Source organism: Octodon degus, unplaced genomic scaffold (assembly GCF_000260255.1).
Source record: "Octodon degus isolate 3935 unplaced genomic scaffold, OctDeg1.0 scaffold00028, whole genome shotgun sequence".
NCBI lineage: Eukaryota > Metazoa > Chordata > Mammalia > Rodentia > Octodontidae > Octodon > Octodon degus.
Window position 1 is genome coordinate 2459538 of NW_004524604.1, and position 23046 is coordinate 2482583.

At 45.6% G+C, this 23046-nt stretch overlaps 1 protein-coding gene across 1 annotated transcript in view; it reads right to left on the minus strand.

Annotated features, from left to right (window-relative positions):
- Positions 1-23040, minus strand: part of Pkd2 (polycystin 2, transient receptor potential cation channel) — a 44145-nt gene extending 21105 nt beyond the window's left edge. The window contains exons 1-5 of the mRNA XM_023712936.1: positions 22921-23040; positions 13175-13288; positions 5848-5981; positions 4166-4416; positions 1745-1969 (exon numbers count right to left, since the gene is read on the minus strand). Of these exons, the coding sequence (XP_023568704.1) occupies positions 1745-1969; positions 4166-4416; positions 5848-5981; positions 13175-13268 (704 nt within the window). The 5' untranslated portion in view covers positions 13269-13288; positions 22921-23040. The remainder of the gene's footprint in view (positions 1-1744; positions 1970-4165; positions 4417-5847; positions 5982-13174; positions 13289-22920) is intronic.
- Positions 23041-23046: the final 6 nt, after the last annotated feature.

Genomic DNA, 23046 nt, shown 5'->3' on the forward strand with positions numbered 1-23046 from the left:
AGTCTCATTCATTCACTCATTCAGTAGCGCCTAATCCACACCAAATAGTTTGCCTTCTTTCTCCTCCCCAGTACCCAATGTCTGCATCACTGTCATGTGTGTGTTCAGTCACACTGCTGGGCCTGGCCTTCAGTGCTTCCCTGTATTGGAAGTAAAGAGTTTTCTTGGTGGACTACCTTTTCACAGGTGTCACACTGAAATGAGAAACTTACACGATTCCCTTGGGGGGACCATCTTCCCACCAAATGGAAACAGAATGTGTGGCTCCTTAACTTAACAGGCTGGGAAGCACTGAGTCGGTTGTTGGCATCCCTCAGCCCCAGTATGGGACACGGCCACACCTCAGCCCTGAGCTTGAGGACGCATGCTGTTCCCATCATGACCACTGGAGGCCGCACTAAGTGACTGCTCCTCTTCTTTCTCTCCTTGCTGGGCTGGAGAGTAGTGGTGAGAACCAAACTCTCTGAAGAGCATCCCTGAAAGCAAGGGGCCCCATGACCCCTCGGGATGAACCCAAAGGGGAGCAAAGAGCTTTGGTGAATCAGGTCATTGCTCGCTGCCCAGGTCTGGCCCTGCACTTGTCAGCCATGTCCAGAAATGCCAGACAGTGCAGTGTGGAAAGACAGTGATGGGCTTGGCAGTGATTATCCTGAAGTCTGGGAAGAAGGGAAGGACAGATGGAGGACTGTAAACAGACACTTAAATGCCAGATGTCTGCCTGCCGCCATCCTCTCTAGAGCCTCATGGGAGCCAGTAGGAAAAGCTCAGTCATAATTGTGACAGGTTTTTGAACTTCATTTAATTTGATATCATTGCTACAAGGACTGGGAAAATAAAACTGGCCATTAAAGCAGAGGTAAATTTAGCCTAAAGTGATGATAGAGTACAGACACTGCCAGGACATATGCCTATTCTGTGAGGAAATGTAACTGCAGATAATCCTTGTGGGTGGTAGCTGGGTGTTGTCTATAAGCCATACAAGGTAAAGTCCAGATACCCTTGCCTTACTCTGCCTTCACTTTTCTTCTTCAGAAAAGAAATTATCATCTAAAATCCTGTATGATTTGTTTTTCCCTTCTGTCTGTTTACTGAATGTAGGCTCCTCAAAGGAAGGAATCCTTATTTTGCTCCCCAGTGTCCTAAGAGCCTAGCATAAAGCCTAGGCATCTCTCAGGCATCTAAGAATGAATGAATGAATGAATGAATGAATGAATGAATGCTCCCAGATGAGCCAGGAAGTCGCTGTCCACGTCCTCAGTGTCTCCCGCAGTGGTCAGGGCACAACCTCATAAGGCCACAGGAAGGACTTCCTGCGCCTCTGCTGTGTCAAGCATGGCACGGACCTGTATGTCCGCAGATTCGGTCCTCACTGCCGAGCTTGTGTCCCAACAGCACAAATGTCATCTGAGAGCAGCAACCTCAGGGACAGGAGTAAGGTTTCAGGGCAGGGGACTTGGTGCAGGAGCATGCGGCTCCCATTAGCCTTACAGCAGCTGCGACAGGTGTGAGACAACCACTTTTTCTGGATGTGGGCCAGACTTAGAAGTTTTTCTAAGTCACAGTATTCTAGGATCCTAAGTCCCTTCCCCAAATGTCCTTAGCCCACTAAGCCTGCAGCGCTCGACCCTCCCTTCTGTCACCCAGATCCTGGCCCTTCCCTTAGCCAGCTGCAGGCAAGAGCTTCTACACAGTAGGGATGCAGCTGAGTACCAGCAATGCGAGGCACTTGAACCCTCGGACGCACCTGACCACGCAGAACAGGTTAACATTGGCGTTGTACACTGAGAAGTCAATGAAAGCTGCCCTGGTTCCGCGGTCCAGCCAGACATTTTTCCTGAGGGTGGCGAGCTGGGCAGCTGTTTCCTCTCTGGTTCTTGAAAGATCCAGGTAATAGCCAGCTCCACTGTAAGCTGCGATCAGCCCCCAGTGGGTGCTCCCGTTTAAGTCCTTTTCGCTTGTGTAGATCCAACTAAAACACAAAAATAGAAACGTAACATCATGGGGCCCTCGTGACCATTACAGAGACAACATTACAACCTTAGCCAGTTGCTGCTAAGAGGAAGTCTGTAACAGCCTTATCAAGCTGGCAAGGCTCTGGTTCCCAGTAATCAGCCCCAGTTTAGGGACCAGGCCCTGAGGTTTAGTGAGGTCAAGCAGGTCTTAGCCTGTGACGGTGGAATTGGGGACCTGTGACTGGGGCTGTGTCCCTGAGGCTGGGCTATCAGCCTGAGCTTTTTTGCTGCCTTCCCTGGGCCAGGCACACTGGAAAGAGGGATGCTTCCATCCAGCTCCTCGCTGTGCAGCGTGTGCTTTTCATATGCAATGGAGACAATGCCTCTCAGAGATGTTTTGTGAGAGAGGACAGGAAGGTGTGTGTATAAAGAGCAATGGGGCAGTGAGTTGTGGCTGTATCAATTTCTCTGAATGACACAAAATAAAATGCAATATTGAGGGCCAGCCTGATAGCTCCGTGGACTAAAGCACCTGCTTAGGCAGAGTGCAGCAATAGGGGTTTGATCCCTGGTGTGCTGTGCCGGCCCCAACCCCGGGGTGCGCTGAGACAGCAATTGCGACTGGGCGTGGTGGTGTGTGCCTGTAATCCCAGCACTTGGGAGGCTGAAAACAGGAGAATCACTATGAGTCCGATCTATGTAGTGAGACCTTGTATATCCTGTCCTAAATACAGAAAGAAAAAAAAAAAAAAAGCAATATTGAAAAAAGAACTACAGATTAGGAGTATGTACAGTCACCTCTACAACAAAGGAGTGTGGCCTTCTGAGGTTATTCAGAGGCTCTGCTCTACATGTGTCTCTCGTATGTGTGGGCGTAAACAGAGTGGACCCTGGGAGGCTGACAGAACACAGCCACCCAACTGTCTGCCCACTGCTAGCTCACACAGGTGGGCTCCAGGTGGCTTGGTTCCCAAGAGACGGGTGGAGATGACTGGGAGAATAAGCTCATCAGGGTGCAGAAGACACTGTGCTCCCAGAAGGTCATCCTGGGCAGCACCCCAAGAAGCCAACCGAAGGCTGCCCCATTTTTGTAGAATAACTATCATAATCTTAAAATGAATAACTGTCCTTCATTAATATCCCAATTAATTGAGGTATTGGTAATGAAGTATACAAAAGACCCCTCAAATGTGCACATGTACACATACGAACAACAAACACATTTGAGAAGAATGGGCTTTATATCATTAGCACAAATTTTCCTTCTTTCCCTACCCCCTTCCTTTCAAACTTACCTTTTGAACCTGGGCCTGCCTCAGGCATGCTGGGCGAGCATCCTACCCCAGACCTGCCCTCTCCACCCCAGCTCACACCTTATGTGAACATGCTGTTATTCAATAATGAAACAGAAAGGAAATCCTGCTACTTGTATCAGAGCAGGTGGCCCTGCAGAGCAGATCTGAAGCAGAGATACAAGCACAGAAGGGCAAGTGCTGCACGTTCTCATCAGCAGAAGCGACACAAACATTTTGCATAGAAGGCAGAAGAGTCTCCACTGGTGTGTGGGAAGGCTACTGCGGGTAGGTGATGGAGAAAGTCGGACAAGGGCCAAGACACAACTAAGTGGGAGGAAGTGGGGCCCTGCCCCCAGCGCAGAGGGTAGCAATGGAGCATGGCAGCTTATGACCTGTCTTGCGCTGACCAGAGAGACTGAAGGCCCCCCATGAGCGACGATAATGGCTTAAGCAGGTGGAAATGCTAGCCAGCCCGACTCGATCAGTACACACCACATACATGTTACGATTTACTGTACTGGACCCCACTCAGGTGTATGCCTGTTACATGTTAATAGAAATTATACTTTAAATCATTGCTTTTTAAATATAAATCTATTTGTAAGGGCCACTAAAAATGTTTCTATACCAGAAAATTTCCTACTGGGGAACATGAATAGATGATATTACAAGAACGGGGCCCATACATCTTACAGGAAGCATTTCAAGGCTCAGATAATTTACTTTGGGGGGCATACAGCTAACAATTTGGCCTTCTGGAAATATGGCTACAGGAACTAAAAGAGAACTGAGAAGTAGAGAGATCTAGAGATGGTGAAGGTCAGTTTGGCCCGAGCTTCCACACAAGCCCTGAGGTACCTGCCTGAGTCTTTTCTAAGGCAGCCAGCCAGAGAATGAATGAACCTCACAGACACTTACGCAGTTCCATTTCGGGGTCCAAACGGGGCCCTGTCCTCACTGCTGATCGAGTAGACATCATAGCACTCTTTAATTTCATCTCTAAGGTCCAGGGGGATGGAACAGGATCCGTTTCTGACTTTGAGCTGCCTGATGCGCGGGACCCCTAGCAGCAGATTTTCATAGAAAATGAAACTGCGGTTGTCCACTTCAGAGTGGGTGCTGGGCTGCGCCTTCCAGTACAGCCCGTCCAGTAAGGGGCCTTCTGTGAACTGAAAGCAGAGGAGGCATTGGAGAAAGGCTCAAGCTCTGAAGCCACTCTGCTCAAAGCTCCCTGGAAACACTGGCACCAACACTGGCACCCTAACCAGAGCAGGGAGAGTGGGCTTTATCTTCAGAGATCTGGGCATGGATATTATCTCATTTGCCAAGGGTGAGGCCTGCAGTAGGATCCTCTACGCTGAGGTTCCCACATCTGGGTGGAGGATCTATCTGCTGTGTGGCCAGGGCATCTGGCTTAGAGCAGACACTTGAGCAGGGCAACTCTGATTTCTCTCCTGGGATCAGAGGCCGTGGGACAGGGGTGTTGTATCACCCCCCACCCACCACAACCTCAACTTCCCTTAGAGAATAGCATCTCACACATGCCTGGTTCTGAAATCTACTGCAGAGCAAAGGTGGGTATGGAGCACCAGCCTGCCTGCCACCTGGGCTCTGTCACACCAGGAACCTTTCTCCCCTCCCCGCATCTCAGAGCACAGCAGTCAGTGCAGTGTTGTGGTGGGCTAGGAGCCTGCTGTTGTTCTGCACAACGTGCGCAGCGTCTATGGGGCACTGAACAGGCCACCACTCAGGATGCCGTCCCAGGCAGAGGCCCAGCCCCACTGAGTGAGAAGGTCAGCAGTGAGGAATGTGAGCTGGGGCCAAGTCCTGTGAAACATTGACAGGTCCCAGGACTGTGCTTTCTCAACACTGAAAATCAACAGCTGTGTCCCCAGGGTTTAGCAAGAATTTTGCAAATTATCTCCCAGGGAGAAACAATCATTTCTTCTCCAACTTCCTTTATTTCCTGAGATTTCAAGTGCCACAGAGTATTCATCCCATGGTGTCAGTCACTGCTCATACTCTGCAAGACTGGAATTTGTGACAACCAGAGAATGGGTAGGCTCAGTTTTTATCAGTCGATCTGTGACATTGTTGATCAGTAGATTCTAGGAGCTGGGGACACAGGCCCTTGTCAGCAAAGATGCAAAACACAACAAAGTGTCCCAGAAAACAAACTGCCCCTTGGGCCTTAAAAGTAAAAAATGAATGTCTGTATAATAAACTAGAATGAACCACTGGCTGCTGTGTTAGGAAAAATCCATTTCTTGCATTGCTCACCATGTGACCTTGCACAGCCACATCCCTGCCCATCGGCTTCACTTACAGAGTGCAGCATCAGCTCGTGGCCTACGAGACCACCATGGTGGTCAGACAGTGCAAGGCACCAACTGCCCAACATGGTACAGCTCCTGATCTGCAAAGCTCTCAATAAATGAGACTTCACCCCCTTCTGAGTTGTAGCTTCCGACAATTCAGTACAGCTCGTAGCATCTCACACAGAGGTAAACACACCGTCGACCCTGAACGTACTCCTGAATTCAACTTATGACACCAAAGGCACAGTTCCGCAGGACAAGTAGAGACTTTGGTACAAATACCTTCCAGAAGTCCTCTGTTGAAGACAGAGTTTTGAAGTTAGTGTCCTCCGTTTTGGACACGGGGGTGTCTAGGAAGAGCCGGGACATCATCTGAGTGTAGTAGTACACATGGGAGCTCATCATGCCATAGGTCACTGGAAGACAGAAAGAGAAAGGTGAGCTGCTGGCGACATGCACACAGGCCCGCATGGCCAGTGACTCCGTGAGGAGCTGGTGCTGGAGGGGAAGGCCTGAGGTGGGCTAGGGCCCATGTAGGGTCTCCCCCACCTTGCCTTCTTCCCCCTGGCACACTGCTATCTCTCGCTTATAAAAGAATTATGTAAGATGACTACTGGCATCAGTGAACTTGGCTCCTGCATGAGTACTCACGGACTTCTCACAGTGGTTGCTGCCCCTCTGGGCTCAGACTGTGCAGGGCCCAGCATGAGCTGGGACTGTGTCCTGAGCTGCTCGCTGTCCCTGTGATGACATGGGCAGCCCTCCTGCTGCCCTGCACGCCCACTCCCCATCCTGTCGGCCTGCTCCGGCCCTGACACTGACCTCCGGGGACTCTACCACCTGACACCTTCTGTCCTCTTTTAGCCAGAGAAGACAAGTTAGCTTGTCCTCTTACCTGTCACCCCACCTCCTCTCCATTTGGAGTAGGCTGGAAGGGTCCCCATCCTGGACCACAGCTGCTGGGGATCTCGTTTCCACCCCACACTATGCTCCTGCCCTGCCCTTCCCTCCCTGGTCTCTCAAGTCTGAGGTGACCTTGGAGAGTTCCTCAGGTGCCCTGGTCCCTTCTTGGGCCCTGCCAAGCCCTAGAGTCCCTCCTTTGGACTGTAAGTGCCACTGTGGTCACCATCTCTTTCCTTCCAGACCAGATGACACAGGCACCTCTGCCTCTGTCATCCAGAAATCAGATCCTACATGGAGCCTCTAATCCCAGCTGCACTCTGCCAGGGACACTTGGCATCAGACCTGCATCTGCCTGGACAGAGGTGGGTGGGTGATTCCAAGGGCCCAGGGTTTGCATCCTGACCATGCTCCTGATGGTCACCATGAGCTGGGCAGGAGGCTTAAACCTCATGAGCCTCAGTCTCCTCTTCTGTAAAATGGATAATTACAGAATTACCCCATGGGAGCTTTTGTCTTTTACCTAAAGATCACTAAAACTTTCTGCCCTGCAGTGGCTGACCCTTAACAGTTATCTAACAATGTGTGTCTTTTGCTAACTGGGTTGCTACAGAACTTCTATTACATACTTCAGCACTTTAACAAGTACTGTCTCATGCTGAACTCTTAACAGTTTGCAGTTGCAATGTGTGATAATTCCTGCAATTATCCAATAAAGGTTTTCAAGAGCAAACAGTATGCTTTACCTTTTTCCTGCAGTGCTACGGATTAAACCTGGGCCTCCTGCCTCACTGTATGCAGATGCTGTATACTACCTGGAGCTACATACCCCTACTTTACATTTCTTTTAAACATAATTCTGAACACCAGCAGATGATTAATACTGACCTGCTTCTATACTAATCTTCAGGCATCACAAAATACCTATTAAAACCCATATTAATTGGTTGGGGGGAACAAATGCTATTCATAAATCTCTCCTGTATCCCCCTTTCCCTTTGAAGCATCATAGAAAATTAAAATTATGAAACACCTTTGTGTTTAGGATTAAATCCTTAGCATTTAGGATTTCATCTCAAACAATCCCATAAGCAATAAACACAAAAGAGGTACATCTTGTGGGGTCTGTAATTCTGGTCTCCCAATGATTACCCAAAGCAGCCAGGACAGGAACAGGCCTCTTCAAGTGTCATGTGACCTGACACTTCTCAACTGTATCAGACCTGAGTTAAGGTTTAGGATTGCAACCCACCCACAATTGTGGGACAGGTAGGTGACAAAGAACTGGAGGTGACCTCTCCCTCCAGAGGAACTCTGTGTCCCCAGGAACTGGCTATTTGCCCAGTTTCCATGCAAGATGGATACAGGGAAGTGCAGCTGCTGAGGCCTCCAGCGGGTAAGAGACAGAGGAGGGACAAAGTTGGCGTGGAGGCTGAGCTCCCTGCAGGCGGCCACCTGAATGAGTAAGTTCATTACTGTCAGTTAACATCAAGTTAGCATGCACCTTGCACAGCCTGGTTAATTAAAGACCACTCCAGGGCTTTTTACCCATGAGTATATTATTGTTATAAGAGTCTGATGAATTATTTAAAGCTTTTTTACTTCCAAACGCAGCACAGTAATATGTAAATATGTAAATATTTTAGCCACTGATTTAAAATATCTCCTTTAGTTTCCAATTGTGTTTTAAGAAGCACTTTTGCTCTTTTAATAGAGCTCTGTTGACTTTCTGGGCTTTGTTCAGAGGGAAGCACAGACCCCTTGGTTGTGGGGTGCCACCTGCTGGATGGCCAGAGAACAGTGCCTTGCAGCTTGGAAGGATGACCACTGTACCTTGTGGCACACAAACACCAACTCTCTTCCTTCCGTGCCTCCTCCCAGTTGTCCATGAGTGACAGTTTTACACACAGTAGGATTCAGCTGCACCATGAGGCCATGTTAGTGGTAATTAAATGACCTCTGGATTTGGCGTCCAACAGTTCAGGTTAGGGTTTCACCTCTGCTCTATGGCTTGATGACTCAGTCTGGGTGTCCTGGGACCCTGCACAGCTGCTAACTCTCCTGAGCTTGGCCTGTGTTATCCATAACATGACAATAACACTCTCAAGGGCTTTTACGAAGCCCAACTGAAGAAATGCACACTACGCCTCTGCACACAGCGAAATCAATGGAAATGGGACTGTTCTGTCCTTTCTCCTTTTAATTCCCATGAACAGGACTCCTGGGAAGAGGGCGCTCACTCTCTCTAGATGAAATGGGCAGTGGAGTACAGAACTTCTATGTGAAATGCTAACTTCGATCAGGCGAAGGATGTGTATCCTGTCTTGGCGTTAGGACTTGGCTCTTGCTTAACCCAAGAGTTTCCATTTTTCCATCTGCTAAGCCAGAGCAAAACATGTTAAAGCACAGACCACCAAGAAACCAGCTTGTAGAAGAACCACAGCTGCCCTCAGGTCAGTCTGTCTTTTCAAACTAGTAAATGGGCACTACTTTACTATTGTTACTGTCGAAAAATACATATTCAAATGGAGCACTATGGAATTGTGTCTGCTGCATAAATCCCAGTGATTAAAAAGCAAAGGTAAAAATCTCCAAATAAGAATGGAAAAATACGAGAAATAACAAGAAAGTACAAACACACACAAAAGAAGGGAAAATAAGATGACAGAAATTTGACAAAAACATGAAATGTGAAATGTGAATGGGTTATAGTTTTACTAAGGGATAAAGTTTTAAATAATTGATTAAAATTACATCTCTAAAATTATTATAAGAAACCTACATCAAATAAAGTTAAAAAATAAAAACTAGAAAAAATATGAGGAATAAAATGCTTTTAGAAAGGTGCTGTCAGTGCAATTAAGATCATTTGAAAAAGAGAGTATAGGGGCTGGAGAGAGCTTCGCAGTCTGAGCGCCTGCCTGGAAAGCACAAAGACCTGGGTTCAATCCTAGGTACTGCATGCCGTGCCAGCCCCAAACCCTGGGTGTGCTGAGCCGGCCACTGAGACTGGGCATGGAGGCGCATGCCTGTAATCCCAGTGCTGTGAGGCTAAGACAGGAGGATCACTATGAGTCCAATCTGCACAGTGAGATCCTGTACCAAATACATTAAAAAAATACATTAAGGCTATAGGTTCAAGGGTCCCAGCAAGATATCTCACTGTATATATGCAAATATACCAATTTCTAAGAAGAAAAATGCAAAAGCTGAAACACTCTGGTCCCAAGTAGTTTTGATGAGTTGCACTCACTCCGTGCTTTATTTTTGTTCAACTATCTGCAAAACATGTACAAAGATTGGTAATGTGCTAGACCACAAAGAAAACATCAGTAAATCCAGAAAATTACAAATCCACGGGGCAGGTGTGCTTGTAAGAGGCTGGCCATGTGAAGACAGAGGACTGGAGTGACACCTGCACACCAGGCAGGCCAAGAATGCGGCCCCCTCCTGAGGCAGCCAGGGAGCACAGCCTGCGTCACCTTTATTTTAGGCCTTTAGCTTCATGCCAAAAAATTTCTGTTGTTGTAAGCCAAAATATAAACATACCCCCCAAACCACAACAAATGTGAACCAGCCAATATGTTTATGGAACAAATTCTGAAAATTATTTAACAAATGGATAAACATGCGTATACGTATATAATCAAGCCACCTGAGATTTTTTTTCAGAAATTTCACTTGTCCAAAGAGGAAATCTAAACAGCCATAAAAATGTAACTATAGCTGATATAAAGACGGCAGAGGCAAGTTGCCTTGGTCAGACTACAGGCTAAGTGTCTGAAAGTGAGGCAGCCCTTCGCCCAGGAACTTAATTATCTGCTAGTTCTGCACTGTGCTGTGTCCTCACAGAGGTGCCAGGACATAAAATTAAAACCTATACTGAATGTGTCATACTGAAGTACAAAATGTCACATAGAAAGCAAAGAATGACCAGGCTTGCAGAGAGTTAGCTATGGTCAGCTCCTAGGAGACGTTCTGCGTATCTATAAGGGGGAAGTACAGTACTCGAGAAATTGAGGGAGGAGTGGCAATGCCCGCTGAGGTCAAGCCCGCTGCTCTTTGTGCAAGCACTGGACACGCATCATAGCTCCCTACTCTTTCCGTGAGGGTGGCTAATGCTGGAAGCCAGTGTGGGCACATATGCCAGAGGTAGTCCTGAAGTGAGGAGGGGGCTACAGCAGGCACAGTAGAACTCTGGATGTAGCTCCTGAGCTGGTCCTGAAGTGAGGAGACAGAAAGATTTTGCTTGGCCAAACCATAGTCTGGCCCGCCTAGGTCCATCTATGTACTTCCTTATAAAGTCTATTTTTAGCAGAGAACTCTGCTAAATTGATTCAGTAAGAACCCCACCCCAGTATCTGGTCAGGTGCCTCATCCTCCTCCATCTTCAAGTGGGTACAGCCAGAATTCCCTGACCCCTGATGTTTCCTTAGTCCTTTTCCATCTGCTGCCCCCAGCTTGCTCCTTGGCTTAAGTCCCCACATGCCCATGCTGGGCGAGTCCAAACCCACCCCCACTGCAAGCCCTGGGACAGTGAGTCCTGCACCACTAGTGAGGGTGCTGAATAAAGTCTCGCTCACTGAGCCTGAACAAATGCGGTTAAATACTGGGAATGTTTTTCTTTAATACTGGAAACTAGGCTGATAGGAAAGGACCATTATAGAAGACTTTTTCTGAAGGTCATTCATTGGCTTGATGAGGTTGAAGTGCCATATGTTTACAGGGAATGATAGCTCTGAAGGAGGCAGCAGAGAGTACTAGTGAAACGCCAGTCCTTCTCAAGATTTTAAAGTTTATCTTAAAGGTGCGGTAACTACTCTAACATGCCAGGGGAAGAGCAACCTTCGCTAGCCTGCCATCAGAATCTGGACTGTCTGGGGTCCTGAAAGCGCGGACCTGGGGAGAGGCGCTCCCGTCCAATCTGTGGTGCACATGGCCGTCATCTCCTTAACTCTGAAATGAATCTTACTGTCCTCCGACTTAAAACTCAGTTCAGCAATTTTTTAATATGTAGAAAATTTCTAGCTTGTTGGCATTTCTATTTCATGTAATATGCTTTCAAATATAGCACTTTCATGAGAAACCTAACAGAGCTGAACTCCCGAAGTAGACAGCAGGACGGGAGCTGGGATACAGGGGGAGGCATCTTTACTCCAAAGATACAAACCCGAACTCCCCTTCCCTTTCCCCACAAAGCACACCAGAATCCCAGCTGAATACATTTGAGGGGAAAAGGGCCTGACCACCAAATGCAGGCCGCAGAGGACAGTTTAGGGGACAGTTTTTGAAGAGATGAAAATGTTAAATCAAATTGTGGGGGTTGTACAACTCTGTACATTCAAAAACAAACAAACAAACAAACAAACAAGTGGCCTGAATATCTAAATAGATTACTTTTCCGAGGGGTAAATTATGCCTCCATAAAGCTTTTATAAAAAACGAAAACTGTGTTTTCTTTTTAAAAAAAGTATTTTCAAAAGTGTAAGACCTTTCTTCCTAAATAACGGAAAATTTCACAACTAGTAAGAAAAAATAAGGTGACATTGTTCACATGTACATCATTTTAGTTTAAATAAATGTATATATGAACAATATCACATTTTCCCCAAGTTTCCCCTTGGGAAAGGTCAATCTCAGCAACTGTGGGGAGACTTCCTGAAAAGACACAGTAGGAGCTCACTGATGAGGGAACACCAGGGTGGGGTTCTCGATATCCAATCGATTGCAGTTACAGACACAGAAACCCAAATGTTTCCTTGATCTTGTATGTTTTACTTATCTTTGTTTCTACACATATCTAGTAAATATTAAAAGCTTCCTTCAGCACTTAAATTCAAGGTGATCAGTTGTAATATATGAAGGATGGTATGACTGAATGTTGATCAAATTCTGGTTCTCCCCTATATCACAGAAGAGTTTGGTGAAAGCGGGGTTGGCAGGCATAATAAATCTGCTTTCTGGTCTGTTGTCATAAAGGGTGCTGAGGAGGACATGGTGGAATCCCACCCTCCACCCTGTCAGAACCTGAGGCCAAGGCCCTTGCCTGTGACTTCCTGGACTTGGAGGCAAACGTCTCTGAGACTGGTTCCTGGCCATGACTGCCTTCCCGAAGGGTGTGCAGATAGACACAGAAGGAAGAGAATATCTGGGTCTGAGTCTGCACAGGTTTTCTGTGGAGGCAAAGCTCGTGACTATTACAGATTTGGAATTAGAGAAGTTTAATTGACACTCCATATCCAAGTCCAAAAGGAGACTTAAACACGTTAATAAAAGCAGCATTAGGGGGCACTGTTTGTTTTTTCTGAAAGGTGAACTTGGAAAGTGTACCTATGGAACACAGTTCTTACACTGACTTTTTATGTTTGCTGGTCCGGGTATTTATTGTTATGAAATGTGAAGATCCTTTTAATTGAGTTCTTCGTGACTGACAGGTTGCCACATGCTTTTTGGAGTGAAAATGGTGATGAACTAATTAGATGGTGATTATCTAGATGATCTATTAGACAATACTGATGCTTTCATGAATGCCTGCTGAAGTGGTGGTGGGAGGATCATTACCAAATTCTAAATTAGAACTGAAAATGAAATTAAGAAGAACACTGCTGGCCTGACCCTTCAGGTGCCCGTATACTTCTTCTTAATTAGGACTGTACAGGCCAAACATTTTCAAAACTTCTCCACAAGTGGGAGCAAGCAGCCTACTTACAGATGCACAAGACTGTGAGGAAAAGGAGGTAGGTGAGCAGTTCCCGCAGAAGGCTTCTAAGGTACTTCTCTCGGTTGGTGCTGCTTTCCTCCATGAGCCTCGTGCCCCAGAGGCCTTTAAAATACAATGGGAGAAAAAGATGTTATTTTATTTAAGAATGCTCAGAAATAGCAAAACAGGAGAAAACACAAAGTAAAGAGTGCAAGGCATACGGGAAGTTCTCACACAGAAATATAAATATATATGAAGATAAGTCTTTTAGCAAACTAATGCTACTGCGAAGCTGGCACCGCACCAGTGCTTTATAGTTGAGAGTGCATCAGGCAAAATGTGCAAAGCACAAGGCAAGGTTGCAGTCATTTTCTCAACCCCCAAGACCGGTAGTAAGTGTCTTAGTAAAAATAAAGGAGGGCAGGAGATGAGGATAACTGAAAAGAGAGTGAGCCACCGTGGACAACACAGAGCCCTTCCTACCTGAGCAAGGACACAACCTGCTGTCCTACTGTCAAACCCAGTTAATGAGGTGGTGGGACCAGACTGTAAATGGCCCTGGAAGCCACCTGATGAAAAAGTTCTGGTTGGTGTGACCCAGCAACTTGCACACATCCATCAAGTGTCTGATTGTTGCTCTGGCAGAAGAGCTGCTCTGAGCTCATCTCTGTCCTATGAGGAACTTGACAGGGGTTGCCTGCACTAAGCCTCTTTTGCTTAACTGATTTGTAAAATTCCGACTAACACATACTTTTTAAATTAAAAGCAACAACCTGTTCAGCTTCTCTTTCTCCTGGAGGAAACAGTTATGACCAGCAGACATGTTCTATGTTTTAGCAGATGGAAAGTGCTTGGCTTGCTGAGCGAAGATGACATAACGCCACGTGAGCCTGCTGGACAGAGTTACGGCTCTGGACTCAGCCAGCATGCAGACATGGTTGCCGGCCAAACCCCTGTTAATAAACAGTGTGGTCAAGTCACATTGCTGGTTCTTTGGAAGAACCTTCATGTTTTCCAAAAAAGACAAGCTCCCTCCTTTTAGTTTAGATTAGCTTGGCCGCTGATGGAAACCATCCTGGGCCCCACAAAAGCTTGGGCCCCATAAAAGCCCTGTGGCTTTTATTCTGCAGACCTCAGCCTTTCAATAACTGAAGTTTACACAGTATTAGGCTGCAATCACACCAAAGAGAGAGAAGAGAGGCTTTCACTTAGAAGAAATGATTTCATTGTCAATGTTTACGCTTTTTGGGGGTCTTAAAATAACGTAGCAGTTCTACTCCTAAATTTGAGAATTTCATTTCCTTCTTCCTCCCAAATTTCCTTTAGGAAAATCAGCATTTGAATTCAAAGACTCCGTGTTACACATCATACATATTCACAACACTGGAATGGAGCATAACTTATGACTGGGCTGCTCCTGCCAAGCCCTGGAAGTTGTCAGGGAATTACTCACGCAGAAGAAATGCAGGGAGCAGAATGTTTGCTCCTTGAAACTCTATCATACTGAGGAATTACTGCAAATGTAGATGACATGGAAAATTACAATTCTGAATAACCAAGAGTCAGCCAAGGATTAGGCTCAGCAGTCCTGGATACAACTACATCATTTCTTCTGGTAGATTTCTTTTGGAGACCAGGCCTAACATACACATGGAATTAGAGACTGCTTGCCTGTACCATTAGGAAATGATGTTTCCCTGCACTTCTTGTTCAGCAATTTCATTCTTTTCCATGGGTTATGGGCAGCCAAGCACTAAGGAATAGGTATAACCGTTAACATTCACAAATGACAGTGCTGGGTCTTTACATAGAAAAAAACAAAGGGCTATGACAACTTCTTGCCCTTGAACAAGACATTTCAAATAAGAAACAAGCCCCCTTATTTATAATCTCATATATTACTGTGAGTTTTATTTTCCTAATTTACTCAATCTGCCTCATGTATTTATGGCCTTTACATTTTTCATGACATTGTCTCACTGAGTGTATATGTAGGGTTTATCTTAAGAGACAGAGACTTCTTTATATTCAGATGGATGAGAGATGGATTCTCCACAAGTGAGAAAAACAGCTGCTCTGTATCTAACTAGTTTCCATGTTTAGCACAGCTGACAGGATAAGTAAGGATGGAGTGCAGGTCCAAAATGGCCACATTCTTCAAAATGAGTGGTTGCCTTTTCTCAGAGCTGCCTCAACATGGTGGGAGAACTGTCCAGTACTTACTCAAGTTTAGCACATACGGTGCTTCTAGCTGTTCAGGAAAACATGGAATGAGGGGGACACTGAACAACTCTTCAACTTGCTTTATGTTTAAAAGTGTGCTTAGCTAAATGCCAGAGCCCAAAGTCAAAGCACATTGTTTAAACAGTCTCTTTCTTAAATAGCATTCTGAACGAGCTACTTCTTAAATATGAATATCAGCGGTCTCTGGGATGGATAACTCCAAACATAGGATGTTCTGAAAATAAACATCTGACTCTGAACACAACTGCTCTTTCAAAAACTTATTATTTTGGAAAATATTTGAAAACACCTCAAAGAGAGAATAACAAGGAACTCTGCTGTATTCACCACCCATCTCCTGCAATTATCAACTCAGTGCCAAACCTGATTCATTTAAACCCTAACCATTCTCCCCATTTACTTTGAAACTAACCCCAGCTATCATTTTGCCTTTGAATACTCATCATCAAATGTTCCATAGTCAAAAGGTTCAGTGTCGGTCTTTTTCTTTTTTTGCCTCAAGTTAATTCTTGTCCCATCTGAAATACATTAAGTTTCTATGCCTTAACCATAGGACACAGCATAATGTAGGACTCTGGAGTCAAACTGTGGTCCCTGAGGGCTCCACCACCTGTGGGCTGTGCGACCATACTGAACATCCTCTAAAGAAGAGCAGGAGTGTCTCCCTATGGGGATCTTCTGGGAACTGGAAGTATTACATGTAGAGCATTTGAATTACAGGAACAGTTCTAGAAAGTTAAGCAGTTTGGTCAGGTGAGGTGGCACATGCCTGTCACATTGGCTCACTAGGAGGCTAACGCAGAAGGAGTACATGTTTGAGCCTAGGCCAGGAGGCAACTCAGTGACTTAATGAGACTCTGTCATCCCCAAACCAAACCAAAGTTAAAAGGGCTGGCGATACAGCTCAGCGTGAAGGCCTCAGGCTCAGTCTTCAAGCAAGCAAGCAAACAAGCAAGCAAGCAAGCAAGCAAGCAAGCAAGCAAGCAAGCCAGCCAGCCAGCCATGACTTTTCATTATTACTGACACCTTTTCTCCTGAACAGTCCGTGGCTGCCTGACTAGAAAACTGAGTGACTCCTGAAACCCGTGTTCTCAGCCAGCTTCCGTGAGGTACAGGGAGGTATCTCCACAGCTAATTTTCCTTTTACATAAGGTGCACACTCACAGGTCCAAAATGAAGATTGTTCTTTTCTAGACACTTCTTCTTATTTGTGCTAATAGCGCCAAGCCAGAGTTCCAGGTTTGTCCAGACCAGGCCCTTTTCTTTCCCTCCATGGTGCTGGTCTGTATTCTGCCAGCTTCAGTCCTCAGCTCACCTGCCTGGGTGCAGCCCTGGACACGGCTCCTGTCTTGGTCTCCCAGTCCCTAGCTCACCTCACTGCACCTTCTGTGTGCTTAGCCTGCCATGTGATCAGCCTGACTATGCTCTTGAGGGTTTGGGGCAAGAGAAATGACCTCCCAACACCAACTGTAAAAACCAAGAGGTATTCAGATCTGACCCCTGAGAGGCAAAACTGCTCCCTCACCTTGGCTGGAAACTTCTAGTTTAGGAAAACATTCTGGTAGTGATGAAATCAAGCAGACCGCTAAAGCTTCAAGTCGATGCAAGGAGCTATGACCAAGATTGGCGGGTTGGATGCTCAAGTTCACATCTTTTCGAAAGTCTTGGTGACCTTTTCAATAACTGAATATAGTTCTCTTTTAGACATCAAGAAGAAAGGCAAGAAAAATGCAAGATAAATAGAGAATGGCAATATACAATGGTGAATTAGGACTGTGTTGAAGGTCACTTATCAGGCACAAACAGCACACTGATTTCAATGTCCAGTCAGATTGTTTTAGGAAAAATAAAAGTAGGTCTACTATTTTCCTTGCACCCTACCACTACATTCACAGAGATTGCTAGCTGGCCACCCACATCCTCGTATCCCTGTCTGGATGCACAGCTATAGTGTGCTTTCCAACCTTCCCGGCAGGTCTCCTGGGTTATGGGATTAACAACTTGGCCAACAGATCATAAGTGGAAGAGATGGGAGCTGCTTCCAGGACTGGACCTTTAAGACAACATCAGTGATGATCTTCCTTTGCTTTCCTCTTGCAAGAATGGGATGTCCTGCTTTGAGCTGGCCTATGATGACAGGGACCCAGGACAGCCTCATGAGGGAAGAAGCTGATGTCCCCATGTATAAGCATGGGAGAAGAGCTGCTGCTAACCTAGAAAACACTCAAGTGTTAGTGCACATTGAACCTCTTAATCTGCTGGGTGCTGAATGTGAGGAGGGTACTTGTTTTGTGGCTTAGCCCACCCTGACCAAAACAGCTAGTACAGGTTGAGTGCCCAGAATTCAAACATCTGAAATCACAATGCCCCAAAGCCTGAAACTGCACACCAGCATGACCCCGCAAGTAGAAAATTCCATGCCTGATTGCTCTTTGACATGTTGCAGTCAAAACACAGGTACACTCAAAATATGTATAAAAATATACTTTAGGCCACTGGTAGCAAACCTACCCAGAACTCTCAGTTGCACACGTGTCAAGTGTGTAAGTTTTTTTTTCTAAATAAAACCTCATTATTTAGGTTTAATTATAGTGTTAGGGGTAAGGGATAGTTCATATAGTGTTGACACTTATAAGTGGGTTGTGGGTTGCAGTTTGGGACCGGGGTCTCTAAAAGGTTCAGAATCACTGTTTAGGCTCTTGGTACAAGGGGCACGTGAAAGAGAAATGAGTTTCATGTTTAAACTTGGGTCTTAGTATCAAGACACCTCCGTGTATATACACATATTCCAAAACCTGAAGAAAAATAAAGTCCAAAACATTTCAAAGCCCAAGCATTTTGGATAAGGATTTTTTTGGGCTGGCTCAGGCTGCCTTAAGAGTGGATCTGGTAATATTGCAGGCAGCTGAGTTAGATAAAAAATATTATAGGCAGTCAGACAGGACCAGGCCCTGGAAGGAGACAGCACACAAGATGAGATGCCTTACAACTGTGGGAGGGACAGATGCTCCTGCTGTGAACCAGACCTAAAGACCTAAAGGCCAAACAAATGCTAAACGAGTAGCACCTGGGATTGATATTCTAAATAGGTATCAATCACCTGGAAAGACCCAAGTGAGTCACTAGCCCAACCCCCAATAGGAAGAGACCCTATCCCACATTCCAACCCCAACAGGAAAAGACCCTGTCCCTTATGTAATCCCATTGGTTGACCATAGTTTTGTCCCACCTCCTGCCCACCTAAGCGAGTTCCCATTCTCTCCACGTTAGCCCCACATGGTTTTACACTATAAAAGTCCCTGGAAGAGATAGCTTCCCGGGGGAACTACCCGCTCGGGCCCCCCTCCTGTTCCTCTCTTGGACAGGAGCTTTCTCTCTCTCAATAAATGTATTCTGCTCATAACCTCCGTTTGTTCCTAAAATTCATTCTTCGGTTTTAGAGAACACGAACTTGTGCAGGTCAGGTCCAGAGACTGTTTTTCTCTATGTCATTTGGAGGTTCCTTGTATGGTTTGGAGCTCACCCACCCGAGACCAGTTTTTCTCTCTGTATCAGTAAGTCAAGTGGAGTTGGGGAAAACTATATATATATATATATATATATCCCCGCCACCACATGGTACTGGGGATCGAACTCAGGACCTTGAACTCTCCAGACAGGCACTTATACTGCTGAGCTATATCCCAAGCCTGCATTTTGGATAAGGGATAAGCAAGTTATATTTTGTGATTTCTCTAGAAATAGCAATAGAAACAACAAGAAAAAGCCCAAGCATCCATGTCTAAAACAACAAATACCAAATTGACACACTAATGATAAATATTCAGTTTTAGAAAGTCAGACAAATTTAACAGACTTCATGTCTGGGCATCTTCATGTCTGGGCACTGTCTGTCACCCGTGAGACAGCCTTTGCTTTCTCTGGTCCAGGCCATCAGGATCTCCTCCCTGGCTGTTGGCCACCTGGTCACCTGCTTTGGTGTCTCCTTTGCAGGCCACTTGGACACCACTAAGATGACTTCATTCTCCACCAAGACGCCCTGCCCCTGCTCTGAAACATTCATCTGTTTCTTAACGTGCAGGAATGCAGGCCTCCGGCATTTCTGCTTTCTTGACTCTCTCGCTTCTGCTAAGGCAGCAGACCCACTTACAGTACAGCCAGCGGAAAGGACTACCTGTTTTTCATTTGGAATTGGTGTTACTAAACAACCAGGATATGCTGAAGCTAGAAGGAACCTTGGAAACTAAATTCAACTCCTTCATTCTAACCAATGAGGAGGGGAGGCCCTGGAGGTCTGAGCAGCTTTATAAAGATCCTTGGGAAGCTTCTGATCAGTCTAAACTTAAGTAATCTCTCTTTCCTTCCTCCCCCTTCTTTCTTTTTGCAGTACTGGGGATCAAACTCAGGACCTTGTGCTCCCCAGGCAGGTGCTTAAGCTGCTGAGCTAAGCTATCTCCCTGGTCCTCCCCTACTTTAAACATTCCAAAATTTGCTTGCTGTTGTGATCCTAAGGCACTGCTAGCATGAGCATCCAAAATTTCCACCATTGTTATTCCAAGAGGAGTAAAAAACCACAACTTCTTCATTGACTTTCTCACATTTGTGGGTTGTGTCCAAGGAAAATGGTGATACACTACTCTATTTCTAAGTATTTAATAAGTGCTACTTTTAAAATAAGTGACAAAAATGTCAACTATAATTCCTTCATGACAGAAACTGATAAAGCAAATTTTATTTAATATTTTTCTATAATTAAAAATATATTTAGTCTGGTCTCCTAAGAATTAAACCACCATTTGGGTGCTATTATTTCTTACGTTTACCAGTTATCAAACAGAATGAGGAAAACATGAAGAGCTGTCTGGAGCCAGCCTGGGAAGAGCAGGGCTGAGTGCCACCTCAGGGACTGTCAGCACTCAGCCATCTGGAAGCTTCCACGTTTACAGCTGGACAAGAGGTTTTAGGACTCTAAGCTTAGTAACTATTCCTGAAATGTTTCCTCAAAGGAAATACATGTATAGACCTCATATAAAATATATACTTATATCATCTTACTCCCCTGAGTTTAGTGAAGGTTAAGTGTATTGTCAAATGCTCAGTTACAAGGTCGTGACTGGCCATTATTAACTTATGGGAAACTTCTGTGAATATTCAGTAAATGCTTTTTAAAAGCACATTTTACAAAGTGTAAAGTGATATATAATTTGTTTTAATATTTTTTTTAATGGATTTGGTACAGGGCCTCACTACACAGCTCGAACTCGTAGTGATCCTCCTGTTTTCAGCGCCATTGTGCTCCGTCTCAGTGGCCAGCTCAATTGATGGAAACTTGGTCCCTGCACTTGCCTAGGCAGGTCCTTAGTCTGCTGAGCTATCTCGCTGAACCGTTTTAATAAAATTTTGAACTGTATAAAGTATTGGTATTTTGTTCACTTGGGTTATCAAAAGGGTCCTCTGATTTCCATCATGTCCTAAATCAAATTAACAAATACAAGCATGAATGTAAAAGAAGTGCCCAGACATACTTTTATAGTTTGCACGAGTCAAGGAGCACTCATACTATGGCGCAGACTCACTACCTATTACGATTTATACCTAGATGTCCTCTAGAGCCTTATGTGCTCACAGGTGCGGATTCACAGAGGTGGCTAGATCATGAGTGTGTGACGCTGGCTTAAAGGTGTGACACCGGGATCAGTCCTCTAACTGGATTAGTATAGTTCCGGGTGTGACCGAACGGATTTAATGAAGACCGAAGATCCACACTGCGTGTCAGTGGCACCAGTCAACAGGTTTGTAGTCTGGATGGAATAAGAAGGGAAGAGGGCAGGCAGCTGTTTGCTGCTTTGCCTAACATGCCATGGACTGCTTGTCCTCTGCCTCGCTGCCCTCTCTTGGAGCCAGCCTACTATAGACTGAGACCCCTCCAAACTGTGAGCTCAAACAGACCCTTCCTTCTTCTTCTTCTTCTCCCCCCGCCTCCCCCTGTGGTACCAGGGATTGAACTCAAGACCTTACACCTGCCAGGCAAGCACTTATTCCACTGAGCTATCTCCCCAGCCCAGACCCTTCCTTCTTTAACTCGTGAGCATCTAGGTATTTTGTTCCAATATTCAGAAAGTAACCAAGACACTACCCATTTTTATGTCTTATTCAATTCTTCCTACAAATCAAAAACTAAGTGCTAGAATTGTTTCCTTTCTAATAGATGCAAAATTTAAGGCTCAGAGAGCACACAAGGAAAGTTAAGTAACTTGCTCAAGGTGTCAGAGCCAGTGAGCAGCATAACTGGGATTTAAATCTTATTTATGCTGCTATGACACCATCTTTATGGGTTTAGGGCAAAATTTTCAAAACTGACAGAGAAGGACAGAGAGAACAAAAGAACCGAGAATGGAAACTCAAAAATGGGGGTTCATTCGGTTGTAGTTGGTGCAACACGAGATTCTCATCTAAGCCTAGGCAAGTTAGATGAGACTGTCTCAAAATAAGAGCCTCATGCAGCTCAGTGATATAGTCCCTGGGGTTCAATCCTCGGAGCCACCCCCCTAAAAAACCAAAGTGGTGGTCAATTCAACACTCTATGTCTCTGACACAGTTTTGCAAAGCAGGATCCTATTTGCTATTGAAAAACCTGCATCCTCTTACTAGGCACTGAGAAAGTTGAGAATTCCTCCCTTATGCTTTACAGAGCTGGGTGATTGAGCGCCTCACATAGATCAGGGCATATATCAAGATTTTATTTAGTTGGCATTGCAAAGAACATTAATTGTTATTTAAACACATCCAACTTTTAAAAACATATTTGCAATATCTTGAAACAATATAAGCTTGTCTTTGCAACTGTTTCTGAAAAACAGTTGCAAAGGCAGAGGACAAGCAGTCCGTGGCATGTCTAGAATTAGAAATGGTCAAGTTTTGTTTTTGGGCATTATTTTATTCCATTAGTGATATGGTCAACAACTCTTCGTCCTCTAAATAATCACAGACGCCACCACTAAAACATCAGTGACAGCTTAAGGGCACACTCCTCCCATGAATTCGGGTGACTGTATCATTATTCTTCGTGGAACGAAGTAAGGACACAACGAAGCGTTAGGGGCTGTGTAACATCAGGGTACTAGTACAGTATAAAATTTTCTTTGTGATTTTATGACGTAAGGGCCGGGGAGATGGCTCAGTGGAATAAGTGCTTCCCTGGCAAGCACAAGGGCCTGAGTTCAATCTCCAGTTCCACCAAAAAAAAAATAAATAAATAATAATAATAATTTTATGACGTAAGCAAATATGCAGTTAGTGGTAACCACTGTACTAGAAGCAAGACTCAATCTGCCCAACGCAAAGCGCCAGATGTACCCCACTACTGCTTTCACATCTTTTCCAAAGTCAACGAGACAGAGAGAGACCTGTCTCTTCAGAGAGAGACCCTGTCCTTGCACCTAGGCGGCGTGGTGGGGTTCCGCGGGGCGCAGGGTGGGTGCTGGCCCGGTCGGGCCCCAGGTCATGCTTACCTCGAAGCCCGCGGACCAGGCGTTCGGCCCAGGCTACGCGCGGGGGCCGCCCGTCCAGGGCCAAGTGGCGGTGCCGCGCGTCCCCGCCGCCAGCCGGGCTGGGGCAGGGCGCGTCCGGGTCCTCGC